This window comes from Brassica rapa, chromosome A01 (genome assembly GCF_000309985.2).
Source record: "Brassica rapa cultivar Chiifu-401-42 chromosome A01, CAAS_Brap_v3.01, whole genome shotgun sequence".
NCBI lineage: Eukaryota > Viridiplantae > Streptophyta > Magnoliopsida > Brassicales > Brassicaceae > Brassica > Brassica rapa.
The window spans coordinates 8020008-8038805 of record NC_024795.2 but is presented as its reverse complement, the minus strand read 5'-3'; the positions used below and the strand labels follow the sequence as shown (position 1 = coordinate 8038805).

Here is an 18798-nt window from a genome sequence, read left to right as displayed (position 1 = left end):
AAAGCAATTTTAGGTAATATATTTTTTCTCAAAAGACAATATGACATTACCTACTCTGCAAAAAAAAAAAAAGAGAGGTAAATTGAGAGTAATAAAACAGAGGTATTGTACTGCTGAAGCTGACAAAGATTGAGATTTAGGGTTTAACAAAAAGTGAAATATTCTCTCGTTTCTATATAATGTAGGTTTAATTTACAGCTCACTATAACATGATTGAACAGTTCACTATAACACGGTAACTAGGTTAAGATCCCGCGCATTGCGCGGGATAAATATTATATATAAAAATTATTTTATGTATTAAATTTTTTTACATATTATGAAATAATAAATATATATTGAATAATTAAAAGTCAGTAACTACTAGATATATAATTAAATTGGTGTGAACATATAAATCAATTTTATTAATCCAAAAAATATTTTTTTTATATTTGATAGGATATGTAATTAAATTTAAATGATACTAACATACATAGTATATTTTAGTATATTTTTAATATTAATGTTTATTAAATGATGATTTCTACTCATATATTTTTTTGATCATTTGTATCTTTAAAAAAAATTAAATTACTGATAACAAAAATTTTATTGTGGGATTAATAGTTTTAGTAATTTATATTTTTTAAAAATAAGTTGTCAATGTTCGTTCAAAATTTTTATCAAAAAAATTGTTCAAAGTAAATTTTGAAACTAAATTATTTATGTATTTTATATGGTTTATAGTTTAATTTAAAACGATATATATATATTAAAATAATTAGTTAAATTAGACTTTTTATTTATATAATTTTGTAATCATTTGTATTTCTTCATAACAGAAATTTTAAACCATGGATCACAAAATTTGAATGTGAAGTTTTTAAACAATTTATAGTCGTTTTTAAAAATTCAAAATATAACATATACAGAAAAATCTAAATTTTTATTATATGGTTATTGTGGTTGTTTAATTTATTTAATAGTTTTAAATTAAACAAATATGATAGAAGATACACTAATTTTTTTTATCAAATCTTTATTATTCAAAATCATTAATTGTCATATATACTTTAGCCACATTAGGTAATTACATAAATTTTATTAAAGGAAATTATAAAGTACATTAATGATGAATTTATTGTTAGTTTAATAAAAAAATTATTATATAATTAGATGGACCAACATATTTCTCTAATGATTCTAAGAATCAACCTAGTGATGACATGTGGCTACAAAAAGAAGTTATAATGCTTCTCAAATAATATATAGGGGATGTTTCACTAGAACACAAGAACAGTTTGCTATAACAGAAAAACAGCTTAGAGACACTGCAACATCTTTCTCGGTTTCAGTAGTATCATCCGCCACATTTTCCGGAGTAAAAAAGATAAAGATATAGTGCACAATGACTTGTATATAGTTTAGCTAAAACACAGTAATATTTCATCACAAAACAGTGATAGTTCACAATAGTGGAGCAACTTCCACCAGCAGTATGACCTTCTGAATGCTGCTATGCTAGGTTAATAAATTATTATTTTGCCATTAACTTGCCGTTGGGCTGATTTCTTGAACGTTTTCATCAAAAAAGTAATTGGACCAGTGGTAAATAAGCTTTCACTTGCCTACTTAGATGTGTGCATAGTTTTGTAGTAAATAAGAAGCAGAGCCAAGAAGCAGGCATAAACCAGGAGAAACTGTCGGAAGTTTTGTCAAACAATGCACAATCTTTATACGTATTTATAAATTAAACCCAAATCAACAAGCTTGTACATATTCATTCAGACTAAAGCAGTTAAACACACACACACACAGAGCTCTGTTTTACATAAGGCATGGATTCAACGTCTCTTACTCTTGGTCTTGGTGACTCGATTTCTCACGGATGCATCTGGCGGCTTCCAGATGATGTCATCCAGCTTACCACAAAAGGTCTTGTAGAACTGCAAAGCATAAACAAACTTGGTTTTTTACTATTCTGAAAATGAGTCACACAAAGCTCAAGGTGACCCTAATGGATTTCATTCTTCTGATACTAACCTTGAGGTATTCTTCTGCATCTCCTGCTGCATTTTGGATGTCTACCATGAGAAATGATGGTGCAACTTTAAAGACCTTCAGGTTTCAAAATGATTAGTGAGACATGCAGAGACCAAAGTTCAAAAAAAAAAAAACCAAGGATTGGTTTTGAGTGACGTAAGAGTAGGTAAAATGTTAGAGAAGTTTACTTCTAGAATGACGGAGAAGTGAGACGACTTATTTGCAGATAGTCCTTCTACTCTCATCTGAAAAGTGAAATAAGGTTGACATCAGTTAGGTGCTTGATGAAGCAAATGCAACAGATGAGAAGCTTAATAGACTCTTACTCTACTTTCTTACTTTGTAGTTGCGAATGTGAGTCTTGAAGCCCATGGACTGCGACACAACTTCCATGCTTGAAAGAACCACGTTTGCTGGCTTGTGTGAGATGAACCTTGTCTGATGCTTCATGGAGTCCTATCAATAGACAGACTTCAAAGATTAATGCAATCATTGCATAACATAGTGAAATGCTAAAGAATAACTGAACAAGGAAGAGTAATGCACACAGTGGGTCATGATGCCCAGCATTGTTACCTTTCCACGGTCAAAAAGAGTTGCAAGGTTCAGGCCTTGAGACAGAATAATAAGGTCAAATGCATTTAGAGTCAGTGGACCCGTGTCTCTTGTTCCAACCTGTGCTTCTTTTTGTTCCTGAAGTGAAAACGTATTGTGTCACATAGACCATTAAAACACATGCTTTACTATATATACACATGCCAACCAGCAAAACAAATGGGGGGGACAAAGAACTGTGCCGAGAAAACCCTACCTCCGGATCATCAAAAGCAGCATATACATCATCCAGGTTTACATGTTCGTAATCAATAACTTGTACAGGAGTGTAATCCTTTACGAACCATTCATCTTTCCTGATTTCAGCAATTGTAATTCGCTGCAAATAATAGAGAGAGCAAGGCTACAACTTCACTTGAGAACTATGTGATGCAAGGCTTTGAATTGGAAAGTTATCCATATTGTATAGACCTTCCAAACAATCCAGGATAGTGATGGAAAGCGTATATTCGAGTGTAGATACGAATGAAATCATTGGTCAACTATTGTAGAGTAATCTAGATATCTAATACATCTCAAAAACACACACAGAAGCTCTGGAATCAAAAACTTACAGTTTCAGGATTTGGATCCAAAATTCTACGGATCAAGGCCTTTGCTCCCAAGGCAAAATATGATGGGCAAGAGAAGTCAGCATTGTCGATCTGCAAAATGTGAGAAGAAAAGGAAACCTTATTAGAAAGATAGTACAAAGATCACTTACAAGCACATAAAACGTTAAATTCACAGAACTGGACTTTGATTAACAGTGGAAAAAAAACAATTTAGTCATTAAAGTTTCTATCAAAGTGCGTGGCTATAGATATTCCCTGTTTAAGCCTGGAAAAGTTAAGCTCTAATCAAGTGGATAAGTGGACTAGCAAAGTAAACATGGCAGAGAGATCTTATTTAAAATGGGCAACGGAGAAAGACACTTTACAAATATTAATATTCACAAAGCAAGAATAGTAGAGCCCATGCCTTACTGTATAAAGTAGGGAGATCCATTTCATCAAAGGGAAGATATCCTGCCATAAGAACATAAAGGATGACCCCACAGGACCATACATCTGCCACAGCACCATTATAACCCTTATGACTCAGAACCTAAACCCAAAACAGAGAAGCTCACGTAAGCTACAAGATAAAAAAAACATAGCTATGTTTCAAAACATTACGATATTATAATTTACCTCAGGAGCAACGTAATTTGGAGTTCCACACGTTGTCTTTAGGATGGTAACTCCCTTCATATCAAAGAGAAGATAATTAGTTGATAACAATTCAACTTGAAAGCAAAAACCTGAAACTGGGAACCCCCATTACTTGTTCTGGTAATGCACTGAGTCCAAAATCAGATATCTTGAGATTTCCTTGAGAATCCAGCAGAAGATTCTCCGGCTGCAATTGACAGCAACACAATCAGATTTCGTTTGAAAAGATTGTTGATAGTCAGCAAAAAGAAACCACCTTTAGATCTCTGTGGTAAACCCCTTTACTATGACAGTAATCAACTCCATCAATAAGCTGGTGAAAGTACTTCCTAGCTTCAGCTTCACTAAGACGTCCATTACGAACCTGCAACATAAAACAAAGTGATAAACAACGTCTTCCTCCAGAGTCATCACCTGAAGTGACTTGAGTTGAGAGGTGAGATAACTCACAATCTTATCAAACAGTTCACCACCAGTAATATACTCCAAGATGATGTAAATCTTAGTACGGCTCGCTAGAACCTAAAACAGCAAAGAATCAACAAAGATATAAACTTTACAGTAACAGAGCAGAGGAAAAGAAAAAGACTTTAACCTCGTAGAGACGAACAACACAAGGATGACGAACAAGTTTCATGATCGAGATCTCCCTCTTAATCTGATAATTACAAATTTTGAAAATTAAAAATCTCAAGAGACATAATCAAATCTCAGACAGAAGAGAGAGGAACCTGATCAACCATCTTGCGTTTGAGGATGGTGTTGCGATCGACGATCTTCATGGCGACGCTCTCGCCGGTCTCAGTGTTCTGAGCGAACTTGACTTTGGCGAAGGTGCCTTCCCCGATTGTTCTACCTAACTCATACTTTCCTACTTTTCTTACCACCACCATCTCTGCTTACCAAAACCCTCAAAATCAATTTCACTGCATTTGTCAAGTTGTAGTAGAGAGAGAGAGAGAGAGAGAGAGAGAGAGAGTAGTGTTTAAAGATGATTCCTTTTGAATTTTTTTAGAATTAAATTACGACGACAAATACACAAGAGAGTAGATAGATAGGGAGAGAACATGGAAATTAATAAATTAAGAAGCTTTAATTCAATAATAGGAATGTCTTTTACTTTGAGAAAAAAAAGGAGAGACCTTTTTATTTGAAATGGCTGAAGCGTGCCTTCGTGGGTGATCCACGCCGGCCGCAACACCGGCTATGAGGAGAAGTCAGAAAGAGAGGACTTTTTGACCAAGAAGAGAGGAGACGTGTTTGGCGACTACTTCTTTTTATTGGTTCCTACCTCATCGCATCATCCTTTTTTGGGGTCAACATTGTATACCAGATTTTCACACTAAATACGACTCTCTTTAGATTTAGAAATAATTAATACCACTACTAGTCTACTACTACACCTGTTTGTAGTTTTCTATGATTGATTTTTTGGTGGTAAATTTACGAATGTGTCCTCCTTTATGGACCTATTTTTGTAGCAATGCTATTATGAAAAAGGGAGTTTTGGAAGCTTATTTGAAAAGTTCCATATTTCAACAACTGCCTTTTGAAAAAATTTAAAGAAGACAACTGCCTTTTGAAAAATTTAAGAAGCGTACTTGAAATTTATGAAAGTCGGCCTTATGTAAAAAGCATATCTTCAACCCCATCTAATTGAGATCAACAACTAAACCCCCAAATTTACCTTTGATCTTGGATTCTTTTGCTTCTTGTTATTATGGGCCATACTATGACATATAGCAGGCCCAATCAGAAAGCCAGAACCTTTTTCAACTCTTACTACCTTTGTCAAAAACCATTTGCTTATTTAGATCAAAGCACTGCCAAGTCTTCAAGTATTAGATACAAATTTCTTGTTCTATCATTTTGTCTTTCTCTTTTGATTTATGTCGAGAATGAATTGAACTCTCGATCTCATACAATTTCAAAGGTTGAATGAACTTTACGATGAACATAAAATCAAAAGATCATTAATAAGTTTCATAAGTTTCACTACAATCTTATCTCTACCAACTTATCCTTTACTATACTGTCTCTGCAACCCTCCTTTTCTTAATGAATGTGTTTGTTGGTCAAAAAAAAATTTCTTACAGGCAATAACACCTCTTTCAGTCACAGTTGAGAATAATATTTTACTTTCTCAACCGCCTGGAGTCAAGAAGTGTTGTTTCGGAATTTTAGTAGTTGGGTTTAGGGTCTATTGATATGTAGTTCAATTCCTGTTACCGTTTATTTCTCTGTCCGTGTTCTTTAATTCTGATGTCAGGCATTACCTCTATGGGTTGCCTTTGACAAACTTTGTTTGCAGTTTCTACTTCAACTCAATATATAACCTGCATTAAAAAAAAGGTTCAAACAATAAATTAGATATATCACGTTATTTTGGTTATTTTCTTTAAAAGATTAATGATTTATATAAAAAAAACATTACCACTAATGAAAATTTACAACTTTCATAATATCTTTCTACAAAAAAAAAACTTGAAAATTCCATATTTAATGCATCAGCATTAGCAATCATACCTCTTAATTATTTCGGCTAAAAGCCATAATGGGCTTATTAGCGAAATAGCTATATTTGAGAGACAAATTAAGGAACTAACATTGATTTTGACATAATTTAATGTCAGACTTTTTGGTCTCAATCAAACCGGTTCTACCCCTTTACTTAACAGGTTGCCAATTTCACTTCCAAATATAAGAGACGTGGTTTTCTTAGGGACACTTAATTATACGAAGCATATATGACAGCTGTATGCAACACACATGATGGAAAAGAAAATGTTCTATTTCATCTCACCAACATAGTAGAGTACTATAAACACAATTAGAATCATAACCAACCTCTAACCCCAACCAACCTCTAACCCTGAAATACTAGACCCTAAACCAACCCACCTCTAAATCATAAATACTAACCCCTAAACCCAAATTCATAAACCCAAACCCAATGTAAAATATCTTTTATAAATTAAAATACAAAATATTATATAATTAACTATTCTATTTCATCTCACCAACGTAGTATAATACTAAAACCATCAGAATCACAATCAACCTCCAACACTGAAATACTAAACCCTAAACTAACCCACCTTAAAGCCATAAATACTAAACCCTAAACCCGAATTCATAAACCCAAACCCAAATATAAAATATCTTTAATAAATTAAAATACAAAAATAGTAAAATTTAACTGTTCTATTTCATCTCACCAACATAGTATAGTACTATAACCATAATCAGAATCACAACCAACCTCCAACCTCAACCAACCTCCGACCCTGAAATACTAGACCCTGAACAAACCCACCTGGAAGCCCTAAATACTAAACCCAAAACCTAAATTCATAAACCCAAACTCAAATGTAAAAATAACTTAAATAAATCAAAATACGGAAATAGTATATAATTAATTGTTCTATTTCATCTAACCAACGTTATATAATACATATTGCTCACATTTTGAAGTGTTTATGATTGCAGGGAAGGAGGTAATGCTTACACCAAATTCAAATTGACGCATATGGAAAGTGATTTCATTCTTCCAGTGTAAGCAACAAAAAGGAAGAAGATACATAGAGTTGGAGTCATTACATAAAACATTACTACAACACGGAGGTAGTTTAGATGGTAGTATCTAAAAACAAGAAGCAAAGCTAGAACATTAAAACTATGCTTAGAAACCATAAACCCATGTCTACACGTCCTGGGTGAGTGCTCCGGATTGACACAGTGCCAGTGTTTCAAGCAAGTAGTTCTCCGCAGCTACACAAACATTTTCTTCAGTGAAAGCCACACACTTCAATTCCATCCCACAGCGTGCATTTATAACATAATAAGTGTCACTACAGCGGAGCAACCTATACAAAGCCAAAGTCGCTTAGTTCTATAAAAACATTTATTCTAAACCAAATGTATTTGTCTTGGAATCACAAAGAGAATATGACATGAGCGAAATACAGTCGATACATAGCACAAGATAAACATTTCTATTTATATGGAATAGTAAATCTATATATGACATGGTACACATGGTTACATAGAATGGAATTGTTATACATTTCCATTTGCGAGGAGTGAACTACACTCGATACATAAAACAAGATAATTATTTCTATTTGATATATTATTGTATATATACGTATAACTTGGAACACAAAAGTACATTGAATGGAATATAAATTCTAAATACCTTATGATTGTTTCTACATTATAAAGAAGTGCAAAACGGAAGGGTACGTGAATGATTAACAATTTAAGCTATTCCATGTCACATAGCATAGACCGATCAAATAGCTCTACATATACTATCTTTGTTTCGATTCCAAACAAAATTACCATAGATTTCGATGTAAACAGATGAGTAAGACAAATCGGTAAAAGTTCAGCCCTAAATCGATTCGGTGACCTTTGTCTACTAGATCCGACATGCAACCCAAACAGGGAAAAAGAGCATCGCAAGAATAGAATCTAAAACACATACCCTAGAACTTACAGTATTGCAATAGATCTGAGACAAAGCGCCGATGTGAATGGAAAAATGGTCAGTGTGCTCCTTCTCCCCGATTGGACTGTCACGACGTCTTCTCGCAATAGATTCTCAAAGTGGAGACGATTCCCTTTGCAACACAATTAGAGAAAGAAATAAATTCAGAGAACACAGACGGTGGCGATGGGGAGGAAGGAAACGTGGTTGGAAGAGGTGGAAAAAATCATGGATCAATTTCTGAAAAATTATCAAATAAAGGTAAAAGGAAAGATGTGAATATGATTACGCCACGAGTAATTTGAAACAGCTAATAACTAGGATTTTTTATTTTTATTTTCTTCAGGTTTCACCGGTAGAATGAAAGGGTATTTTGGCAATATTATAGGAAAGACAGATGGTGTATCGATATATTAGAGAAATTGGTTAAAAGGTGAATTATGGTTTTTTTCGGCGTCATACAGCCAAATTTCCCTTTAACAATCATGCCTAGAAAGGAAAAAAAAAAGCCTGTAAATGTAAATAATGTTATTAGGTGAATGAAATCCTACAAAAAAAATAGTTAAATTCTTCTAATTATGTCCAGACACAAATTACATGTCACGTCTTAGAAAAAAGACGCATCTTTAAAAGTAGAAAATATTTACCCTTGTCGAGCCTAATATCATCAACTATAGGGTTGGTAAAACTAAAAGTAAGCTACAAAAAATTAAAGTTTCCTTTTTTCTTTAATGGAGAAGAAACAGTCTCACAAATAATGGAGGTGAAGTGGAGAAAGAAAGAGAGAGACCAAACTCCAAGACAAAGCTTCTTTTTACCTTCCTGTCTGCTCTTTATCTGAATCCGAGTTCTGGATCAGGACAAGAAGAAACTGATACTTCTTGAAAGAAAAAAAGTTGGAAGGTTCTTGTTTTTGATCATTTTACTTAAATGGCAGAAGAAGAAGATCTCTCGGAGATGACCAATGATGTTGAGCGACATCTCAAGCTGGATCCACCTAAGCCCTCTTCGTCGCCGCCGTGTCCATCCCACGTCCTCGAGAACGTTCTCGAAAACGTGCTCAAGTTCCTCACCACAAGACGCGACCGCAACGCCGTCTCGCTAGTCTCCAGATCGTGGCACCACGTCGAAGCTCAGACCCGATTCGAGGTCTTCATCGGCAACTGCTACTCCCTCTCTCCCGCGCGCCTCACTCGCCGCTTCACGCGCGTTAGGTCGCTGTTCCTCAAAGGGAAGCCCCGGTTTGCTGATTTCAACCTCATGCCTCCTGACTGGGGAGCTCAGTTCGCGCCTTGGGTTGCTGCCACGGCAAGGGCTTACCCTTGGCTCGAGAAGGTTAGTTTGAAACGGATGTTTGTAAGTGACGATGACTTAGCGCTTCTCGCTGTGTCGTTCCCTGGGTTCAAGGAGCTTGTCTTGCTTTGCTGTGAAGGGTTTGGAACTAGTGGTGTTGCTGTTGTTGCTAACAAGTGCAGGTAAACTCTCTAGATCTTGTTTAGATTGAAAAGTTTTGGATCTTTAATGAACTTAATTTGTTTCAGACAGCTTAAAGTTCTTGATCTGATCGAGTCTGAAGTGACCGACGACGAGGTGGACTGGATCTCTTGCTTTCCAGAAGGTGAAACTCATCTGGAGTCTTTGTCTTTCGACTGTGTAGAGTCCCCTATCAACTTCAAGGCCTTGGAGGGGCTTGTGGTGAGGTCACCGTGCTTGAAGAAGCTTAGAACCAACAGGTTTGTTTCACTTGAAGAGCTGCATACGCTAATGGTTCGAGCGCCGCAGTTAACGAGTCTTGGGACTGGCGCATTCAGTAGTACACACGATGGGGCTCAGGGTGAACAAGAACCGGATTATGCATCTGCATTTCGTGCTTGTAGATCATTGGTTTGTCTATCAGGGTTCAGGGAGTTGACGGCGGAGTATCTCCCGGCTATATCTCCAGTTTGTGCTAATCTCACCTCTCTTAACTTCAGTTATGCTAATATTTCTCCTGATGTGTTCAAGCCCATCATACGCAACTGTCACAATATCAGAGTCTTTTGGGTATGTAACCTTCTTGTATCTATTACTACTGCATTTAGGGCTGGGATTTTGAACCGAACCAAATCCGGTGAACGCAAATTTTTGGTTAGTTTGGTTTGATTCGGTAGGTTTGTTTTAAAAAGTTCAATTTTCGGTTTGGTTCGGCAATTGGTTACTTCGGTTTTGTTTACAAAAAAACCAAAAAAATATATATATAACCAAACTATACCAAAAACCCCTAACCGAACTAACCATATTTTAACCGAAATAACCAAACTAACTAAATTTAACTGAAATTAACCAAACTAATCCTTAATTTTAACAAAATTAAACCAAAATATAAATGAAATCAAAATTTCAGTAGGATTTTCAAAAACCGAACTAATCGAAAACCGAACCCAAGTTTATTTCGGGTTAATTCGTCAAGAGTTATGTTGAACCAAACTCACCAAAAACCGAATTATCCTAACCCCCAGCCTAATTGCATTGGTTTCTGTTAAATGTGTTGTAGGTAAGCTCATTGTATTATTTAGTCTGATATCTAAAGAACTGTTGAATTTGAGTTACATGTGTATCTTATAACCTTTTATAATGCAGGCTCTTGACTCTATATGCGATGAAGGACTACAAGCAGTAGCTGAAACATGCAAGGAGCTTCGTGAGCTTAGGATTTTCCCTTTTGATCCTAGTGAAGACAGTGAAGGTCCTGTCTCGGGATTAGGCCTCCAAGCAATTTCAGAAGGTTGTAAGAAACTTGAGTCTATTCTCTACTTCTGCCAGCGGATGACTAATGTAGCTGTGACAGCCATGTCTGAGAACTGTCCCCAGCTTACGGTCTTTAGGCTTTGCATAATGGGTCGCCATAGGCCTGACCACGTGACAGGGAAGCCAATGGACGATGGGTTTGGCGCCATTGTTAAAAACTGCAAGAAGCTAACCCGGCTTGCAGTATCTGGATTACTAACGGACCAAGCCTTTAGCCTTATAGGAGAGTATGGAAAACTGATCCGTACTCTATCTGTAGCTTTTGCAGGGGACAGTGACATGGGTCTGAGATATATACTCGAGGGATGTCCTAAACTAGAGAAGCTTGAGATCAGGGACAGTCCCTTTGGGGATGTTGGACTGCGCTCTGGGATGCATAGGTATAACGACATGAGGTTTGTTTGGATGTCGTCGTGTAGGTTGTCCCGGGGAGCCTGCAGGGACATTGCTCATACTCTGCCTAGTGTGGTGGTGGAGGCGTTTGGGTCAGATGATGATGATGATGATGATGACGAAGACGACAATGCAGATTATGTGGAGACGTTGTACATGTATCGGTCCCTTGATGGCCCAAGGAAGGATGCTCCAAAGTTTGTAACAATTTTATGAAGACAACAAGCTTAGAGAAAGCAGCAGCTGAACTAGAAGAGAATGTGTGTTTGTATGATTGTTTGTACCATTTGATTTGATTTGTTGTGGAAGTCAAAGAATGAAACTTTTATTATTTGTGTGTAATCAAGAATATGATTTTACAGGCATTTCACGATTATTTTTGTCTACAAGAAGTATTGGTTATACATTACATTATAAGATCTTCACCAATCTTGACTTCTTCCTCCATCAGCAGATGCTCTAAGGTGTCGATGAAAGCAGTAACTTTCTCCAAGCTCTTCTCATCAAGCCTTGGGACCGTGTGGCCCTTGGGATGATGGACCACCACCGGATTCTCGAAGGAATCTATCAGCTCAGTTCCGTAAGGTTTCAAAAAATCAGTCTCTCCTGCAAAGAATAAGCTCATTTTTTTTTCACATTGAGAACTGCAAAAACCACACAGAGAATATTGTTGATCATCAAATTACCTAGAAAGTGGAGGGAGGGAATGTCCATGGTAGACGAATACGCATCCTTGGCGACCTTGGTGGATTTGAACATAGCTCCTCCAATAATGATGATAAACTTGATCTTTGGTACTTTCTGGAGTGCTATTCCCTGCAGAAAAAAAATTCTAAGATAATGTAATGTGATTTCCCAACGCAAAAGCAACACTACTGACGTACCTTAGCTTGCAGTCCTGGTAATCCTCCAGACAATATTGCACCCTGCAAAATTAACATAGAGATATATTATTAGATCTTATATAAAAAACTGTTAAATGAGAAATGAAGCAATTTTGTAACTTAGAGTACCTGAGAAAAGCCAATGAGACCATCGAAGGGACCAAGCTCGATCATACGATCCTCTAAATACTCCAAGCATTTCTCGAAATTCGTATACTCGTTAAATTCCTGAAATTAAATTAGTTTCCAACTTTCAATTACACGAATCTTGAAAGCCCTTTCTCAAAAAATAAAAACGAATCTTCTTCATCGTGAATAAAGAGAAGTAAGAAAAAAAAAAGAAGGCGACCTTGTTAAACTGGAACCACTCGTAATAAGGAGGATCGAAGATGCCTTCGACATCAGATTTGCCTTGACAAGGGAAAGGCGCGTCGAGAAACACGAGATCGAGTCTGTCGAGAACAGATTGAGGCCACTTGTGGAGCTGTATCTTCATTATCTCTCCGCTCGTGCGGAACCCATGGAGACATAGAAACCTTGGCTTCCTCACAATCGTCCCTTCGCTTCCCATTTCTTTTACGCAAAAATAATAATTAAATCACAGTTTGTGTTGTGTTTGGTTTCTCTGTCTTTTTATAGAGCTGTGTGTGTGTCTCTCTCTCGTTCGTGGTTCACATTTGACCAATATATACCAAATCCTTTTTTTAATTTAACGCACATGGAAAGAACCAAAAATGTCGATGGGGCTTTCAGCAAAAAAAAAAATCAGGTTGCTCACTTACCTGATTAGTTGGTAATTGTTGGTTGAAATCGACGGCTACAAAACAATACTCCCACCAGAATTTTCTAACGAACGGTTAAGATTAAATCTCATCACACGGAATTTTGGAATCTAACCCGCGTGGGGAACGACATCCCCGCAAGTTAGAGCATGAGCATCAGTGAACCCTCCTTTGGGGTTCACCTTCTTAATTTTTTATTATTAAAGTTTTTCTTTTTTTCATTTTGATTTTTTTTTTTTTTTAAAAAAAAAAAAAAAATTGACCAATCGCGGGCCGCCACGTGTCGTGGGGCCCGCGCTACAGTGATGAACTTTAGGAGAGAGGGTATCATGCAGAAGAGGTGAGAAGGGGTGAGTTCATCACTTTTGCTTTTTTTAATATTTTTTTTTTCTCGTAAAACGTGTGAACCTCCCTCTTGAACCTCTAATGCTCTTGCTCTTAGGTCCGTGTCGGTCCACGAAATCGAACCGGTTATTATTAAACCGGAATTATAATCTCTATTAAGGCCAGGCATAAAATCCGAAATCCGAAATCCGAACCGAATCCGAACCAAAACACCTGATCCGTACCTGATCTGAAATGTAAAAAATACCTCAATAAATTTTATAGGGTGTTACAAAACATATCTGAACCTGAAGTGTTATTAACCGAACCCGAACGGGTAACCCAAAAACCCGAAAAACCCGAAAACCCGAAAAAATATCCACAGAAACTGATCCGAATGTCTAAATTAATATATAATATAAATATTTGAAACATAAATATGTACTTCAAATATTCAATTTCATATTTATTTTGATATGATATCTAATAATAAGTATTGAAAATTTAAATAAACACCTTAAATATTCCATTATATACACAGAATGATATATTTTTTATGTTTTACTTTTAAATTTTAGATTTTACTTTGGATATACCCAAACCGATCCGATGTAATCCGAATCTTAATGATATATGGTTACTTCGGACATATCCGTACCGATCCGAAACAAAAGTGTTATATCCGAATCCGATTTGTACTTGTAAATTTACTAGAATGGGACACATGAGGTGTTACAAAATAGAACCGAATCTAAAAAACCCGATCCGAACCCAAACGGGTATCCGAACACCGAAGCCTAATCTCTGCATCCTATAAAGTCAAACCAAAAAAACAAATTTTGATGGAAGGAGAAGGATGAGGAGAGGCAAGGATGAAGACGATGAAGTTGAACAGTTGCTCCAAGCGGCTCAAGACGAGATGATTCTCAAGCTCTCCGTCGATTCTCATGCATCACGCTCCAGACCTGATTACCTCGATCCGGGTCTTCACTCTAGATTCCTCGCCCTCAGATCTAAACCTTCGCAGCAGCAGCAGAAGAAGAAGACGACGGAGCAGAAACGGCGGTCGATTTCTCCGACGAAATCGAAGGATGCTGAAGAAACGCCGGACGATCTCATGCTCAGATTCGCCGCTCTGAAGAGTACTCTTCCCTCCTCCTCATCGTCTTCCTCCTCTGTTCCGCCGTCAGTTCTTCGTCCGGGTGAAATGGGAGATGAGGCTGATGAATTAGGAGAAGATGATGAAGTTGAGAAGCTGATACAGTGGGCTATAGACGCTGCGCGTCTCGATCCTTCTCCTCCCTCCGATGACGATGATGATGATGATGAGAACCGGAGCTCTGATAATGATGATGAGAATTGTTCAAAGAGAAATGTCAAAACCTAATTGTAACAACTTTGCTCTTCCTTGTAAGTTTATATACATCCGTTTAGTCACACTTGTTGAATCAAGATTGAGTTAAGTCTGCATCGCATTCAGATTATCTAATCTTTGAACCTGATCAAGATTTTGGGATTGACCTCTCTAGAAGGTGATATTCTAGTAACGCTGAGATTAATAAGTATTTGCTTTGTAAGAAGAAGCTGAACAGTTGTTGGGGATGGATTTAATCCATCCACAAAGCCCATCGAACAAAGGGCCCAATCCAGCAGATCGAGTCGGCCTCGGCTCGGAAGCCGATTCTCGAGGTATCGGCTTAGCCAGGAAATGCTGTTAGTCGAAGCGGAGAGCAAACGGAGCGGGACCGATCGACTAAGCGGCTCAGAGCGAGCATCTCCTAGTCAGGCCCGAAGGGCCGACAAGGCCCAATCGGTAAAAGGAGATTAGGTTAAGGTAATCGAACAGAGTATAAAAGGAGAGGAAAGCAAAGGAGAAAGGCATCGACACTTAGCTACACAAACTTAGCGGCGAGATTAGGGTTTATCATCCGTACAATCATCTCTCTGCTATTTGTACTTTTCCGGTTTAAGCTCTCACGAGCTCCGGCTTGCTTTTACTTTCTCCACCTTTGTAACATCATGTCGAAATCTAATAAACGCCTCTGTTCGACCCATTTCTAGTATTGTTTACTTCACCCGAGACCAAACTCACCTTAAACAACAGTGAATACTTATATTTGATATAAGAGAATTACAGATTATTAAATCACTGATTATGATAAAATGGCTACACTTAGGAGTTAACGTTGTAGTTTGACGGTAGCTTCTTGATGAACTCTAGAACAGCTCTTGCAGTGTTAGCGGCAGCCAAAGATCCAAACTTTCGAATAGCATTGGTTCCTGTTTGTGCTCCAGCTAAATCTGATAACCCCCTTATCACAATTACTGGATACCCATTCGACACGCACGTCTGATAAATTTCAAAGCAGAAAACAAACAAAATGAGAAACTATTACTTCAAAATGAATGATTCAAACAGTAAATCTATAAACGCTGAATATATTACACTACCATAGCCACTGCAGAACTCTCCATGTCTGAGGAGGAAACCTCAAAAGTATCGTATAAGAAGTCTCTGTAAACCGCATTATCCACAAATATATTAGCAGTTGCTGCCTTTAGTCCGACAACAAGTTTTGGTTTCTCTGGAAGACACAAACTTGCATTCACACACTGCAACAGCTCCATCTTCTGCAACCATAATCAAGAAGGAACTGAAATTAACACTGGAACCGTTCTTGTTTTCTAATCAATATATCATTCTTAAACAAACCTCTAGATCAGCTGCAAGATGAAGCCACTCTTGAGTTGTATTGATCCAAAACACGTTCTGAGGTGAACTGATGTGACCATTGACTGAATACAGTTGCTCGTGACCGTATCTAAGACTCCCTAACATATTGTTGTTGCCATCACTTTGTGGAACATTATAGTTCCCAATATCTAAGTACGCTTCATTGTCACTTCCTTCTGCTTTGTCTGGATTCTGTTTCACTCGAACGCAACCATTATACAATAATATATGTGAAGAAGAAGCTATTGATTTTATATCAATATAAAACTAGTTTATTTTTATATACCAGCCAATCCCACAAGCCAGCATTGGTGATTTGATTAGGAATGCTAACGTCTCCTATGGACATTGAGTTGTTTATATTTCCTGCAATCCCAAAATGCACAATCCCTTTCACATCGAACACGTCTATCATTTGTTGCGTTGCTGCTGCGGCGTTCACCTGCAGATTTTTCTTATAACTTATAATATCTATGTCAAAAAATAAAAATGGTATGTGTTAGATTTTGTATTGGCTAGTCTGTTCTTCGGATTTTAGGTCCTTCCGTTTGGGTTCGTTCGGTAAAATTTAATACTCTCTCCATTTCGTTAAGGCAGATGTTTTTAAAAAAATTTGTTCACAAAAATAGATTTTTTATATTATTTTTTATGAGATGACAAATATATATATATATATATCTTTTATGAAAATGATGGGTTCTTCAAGAAAATTAATTGATTTTATTGAATTATTATTGATTAAAAATTATTAAAAATTAAAAATTACAGAAAATGATACATTTATTTTAGTGATTTAATTTTTTAATATGTGTGAAAACATAAAAAATATATATTTGTGAAACACAAAGAGTATAATTTAATATAAATCGCTGATACAATTGAAAAGTTACATAAATATTAAATGCCAAAATTGATCAGTTTGGTGGTGCTAGATTGAACCGAAAACTAGATGAAATTTTATAATATTGCTTATCAGGTCACATCTCGTAAACGTACCAATCACTCAAAACTTTCTGTTAACTATCACATGGCTAAAAGCAAGAGAAAAAAAATGATGAAATAAGTATAGTTTTTTTTTGGCAAAAAATGTATTATATATCTCTAGCCGTAAATATCAAACCTATATATTTTTTGAACACCAATATTAACCATATATGTTAGATGGTCTCTCAAATAACATTTTTTCAAAAAAATTTAACAAAAATAACCCTAAAAAAAGAGTGACCAAAATAGTACCTTTTTTATTTTAAAATTTTAATATTTATTCTTTATTTTTAAAAATTTGAAATCTTATCCCTAAAACTCCACTCCTTAACTATAAACTCTAAATCTAGATTAGTTAACCCTAGGATAAAAATGTATTTTTTTTTTCTTTTTAATAAAATTTATTTTGGTTATCTTCTTTATTGCGGATTATTTTTGAGATAAAAACTAAAAAAAATGCTATCATAGGACATTTTTCTTGTTTATTTTTAATGGTCATACATTCCAATTCCACCTTCTGTCTGGAATTATTTTTATTTTAAGATTATTAAAATCCAAAAAATTTAAATCGAAAGCCAAAAACTTTCTGAAAGTAGTAACAATCAAAGGCTTCCTCTTTTAAGAAAGACAAGTTCAGTAACAAAAGAAACTCTTTTTTACTGTACTAGACTAATAGTGACTCACCATTCCTCTCCCACATCTGACATACATAACCTTCTTTCCATGAATCTTTCCTATCCGAAAACGTCTACCTGCAATCATTTCATTTGTGTCACACAGTCAAAAACTTATTCACATTTTCATCTCAAAGGGACTTGCTTCCATTGACCCGAAACAAAAGAATCTGTCAACCACATAAAGCCTGAAAAAGAAACCAGTTCAAGTGGAAAATATTAAGCTAAGTAGATACCAGAGAGATCAATGAACGGGTGATTAGGATCGGGTCTGAATTCGACACTGGCCAAGAAAGCATCTTCTTCTGTCTCAATGACCGTCACGAGACCTACGTAAGGTCCTTTGCGGTTTACTTTACGGATGGTAGTGGCGGTTTTTAGTTTGTCTGAAGATGTGGCTGACGCAGGCAAAACGTGTAAGGATGAGATGACGAAGATGATGAAGAGCAGAGGAAGAGGACGAAGAATGTGGTCCAGTGTCGCCATTTGATTGGTGGCTTTGTTATCCATATTAAAAGCCTGGCTCATGTGTACGAAGCATATATAGCATGAATAAGTTGCTAAATGTTATTGGTCAAAAAAAGTTGTTTGATATTAATGGTCAAATTGTTCTCCGGAATCGAAGATTGGATTTAAAATCCCCTCATGAATTTTTCATATCCATATAGTGAAAACTTTGGATCTAGAAATATATATTAAATTTTATAAACAAAACATTTATTTACATAGTTTTGTGTTTTTTTTTCACATTAACGCCCATACTTCAATATATAAATGTATTATATAATTATATACTTTATTAACTGATATATATTCGTATTTTTATATTTGATCATAACAATTTGGTTCTTTTATGTTATATACAACACAATTTTTTTCTTAGCTTTTTTAACGATTTATCAAACTGAATA

At 36.0% G+C, this 18798-nt stretch overlaps 5 protein-coding genes across 7 annotated transcripts; 2 read left to right on the top strand and 3 right to left on the bottom strand.

Moving 5' to 3' along the window:
- Window positions 1-1649: 1649 nt before the first annotated feature.
- LOC103862071 (CBL-interacting serine/threonine-protein kinase 8) lies at window positions 1650-5224 on the bottom strand. 3 transcript variants are annotated; one of them, XM_009139786.3, is made up of 15 exons: window positions 4976-5224; window positions 4565-4728; window positions 4429-4491; window positions 4284-4355; window positions 4090-4197; window positions 3946-4020; window positions 3813-3866; window positions 3601-3726; window positions 3195-3284; window positions 2837-2959; window positions 2602-2718; window positions 2365-2481; window positions 2214-2270; window positions 2026-2100; window positions 1650-1928 (listed from the first exon to the last, which is right to left on the bottom strand). In XM_009139786.3, the coding sequence occupies exons 2-15, from the start codon at window positions 4724-4726 to the stop codon at window positions 1827-1829; spliced, it is 1341 nt and encodes a 446-aa protein (XP_009138034.1). In that variant the 5' UTR covers window positions 4727-4728; window positions 4976-5224; the 3' UTR covers window positions 1650-1826. The 3 variants fall into 3 exon arrangements, with proteins under 3 accessions (XP_009138034.1, XP_009138030.1, XP_033144105.1); XM_009139782.3 differs by lacking the exon at window positions 4976-5224 and having other exon boundaries at window positions 4565-4896; XM_033288214.1 differs by lacking the exons at window positions 2837-2959; window positions 4976-5224 and having other exon boundaries at window positions 4565-4901.
- Window positions 5225-9066: 3842 nt separating this feature from the next.
- On the top strand, window positions 9067-11881 carry LOC103862050 (F-box protein FBX14). The gene is made up of 3 exons (XM_009139763.3): window positions 9067-9800; window positions 9867-10368; window positions 10945-11881. Exons 1-3 carry the CDS (start codon window positions 9256-9258, stop codon window positions 11719-11721), a joined length of 1824 nt encoding a protein of 607 aa, XP_009138011.1. The 5' UTR covers window positions 9067-9255; the 3' UTR covers window positions 11722-11881.
- LOC103862061 (esterase CG5412) lies at window positions 11812-13057 on the bottom strand. Its single transcript, XM_009139773.3, has 5 exons — window positions 12739-13057; window positions 12519-12617; window positions 12390-12431; window positions 12192-12321; window positions 11812-12111 (listed from the first exon to the last, which is right to left on the bottom strand). Exons 1-5 carry the CDS (start codon window positions 12958-12960, stop codon window positions 11912-11914), a joined length of 693 nt encoding a protein of 230 aa, XP_009138021.1. The 5' UTR covers window positions 12961-13057; the 3' UTR covers window positions 11812-11911.
- A 1257-nt stretch (window positions 13058-14314) lies between these two features.
- Window positions 14315-15001, top strand: LOC103862038 (histone-lysine N-methyltransferase SETD1B). The gene has a single exon (XM_009139754.3). The coding sequence runs from the start codon at window positions 14352-14354 to the stop codon at window positions 14880-14882; it is 531 nt and encodes a 176-aa protein (XP_009138002.1). The 5' UTR covers window positions 14315-14351; the 3' UTR covers window positions 14883-15001.
- Window positions 15002-15588: 587 nt separating this feature from the next.
- On the bottom strand, window positions 15589-18477 carry LOC103862027 (bark storage protein A). The gene is made up of 6 exons (XM_009139743.3): window positions 18124-18477; window positions 17898-17965; window positions 16516-16671; window positions 16209-16421; window positions 15947-16126; window positions 15589-15845 (listed from the first exon to the last, which is right to left on the bottom strand). Exons 1-6 carry the CDS (start codon window positions 18413-18415, stop codon window positions 15669-15671), a joined length of 1086 nt encoding a protein of 361 aa, XP_009137991.1. The 5' UTR covers window positions 18416-18477; the 3' UTR covers window positions 15589-15668.
- Window positions 18478-18798: the final 321 nt, after the last annotated feature.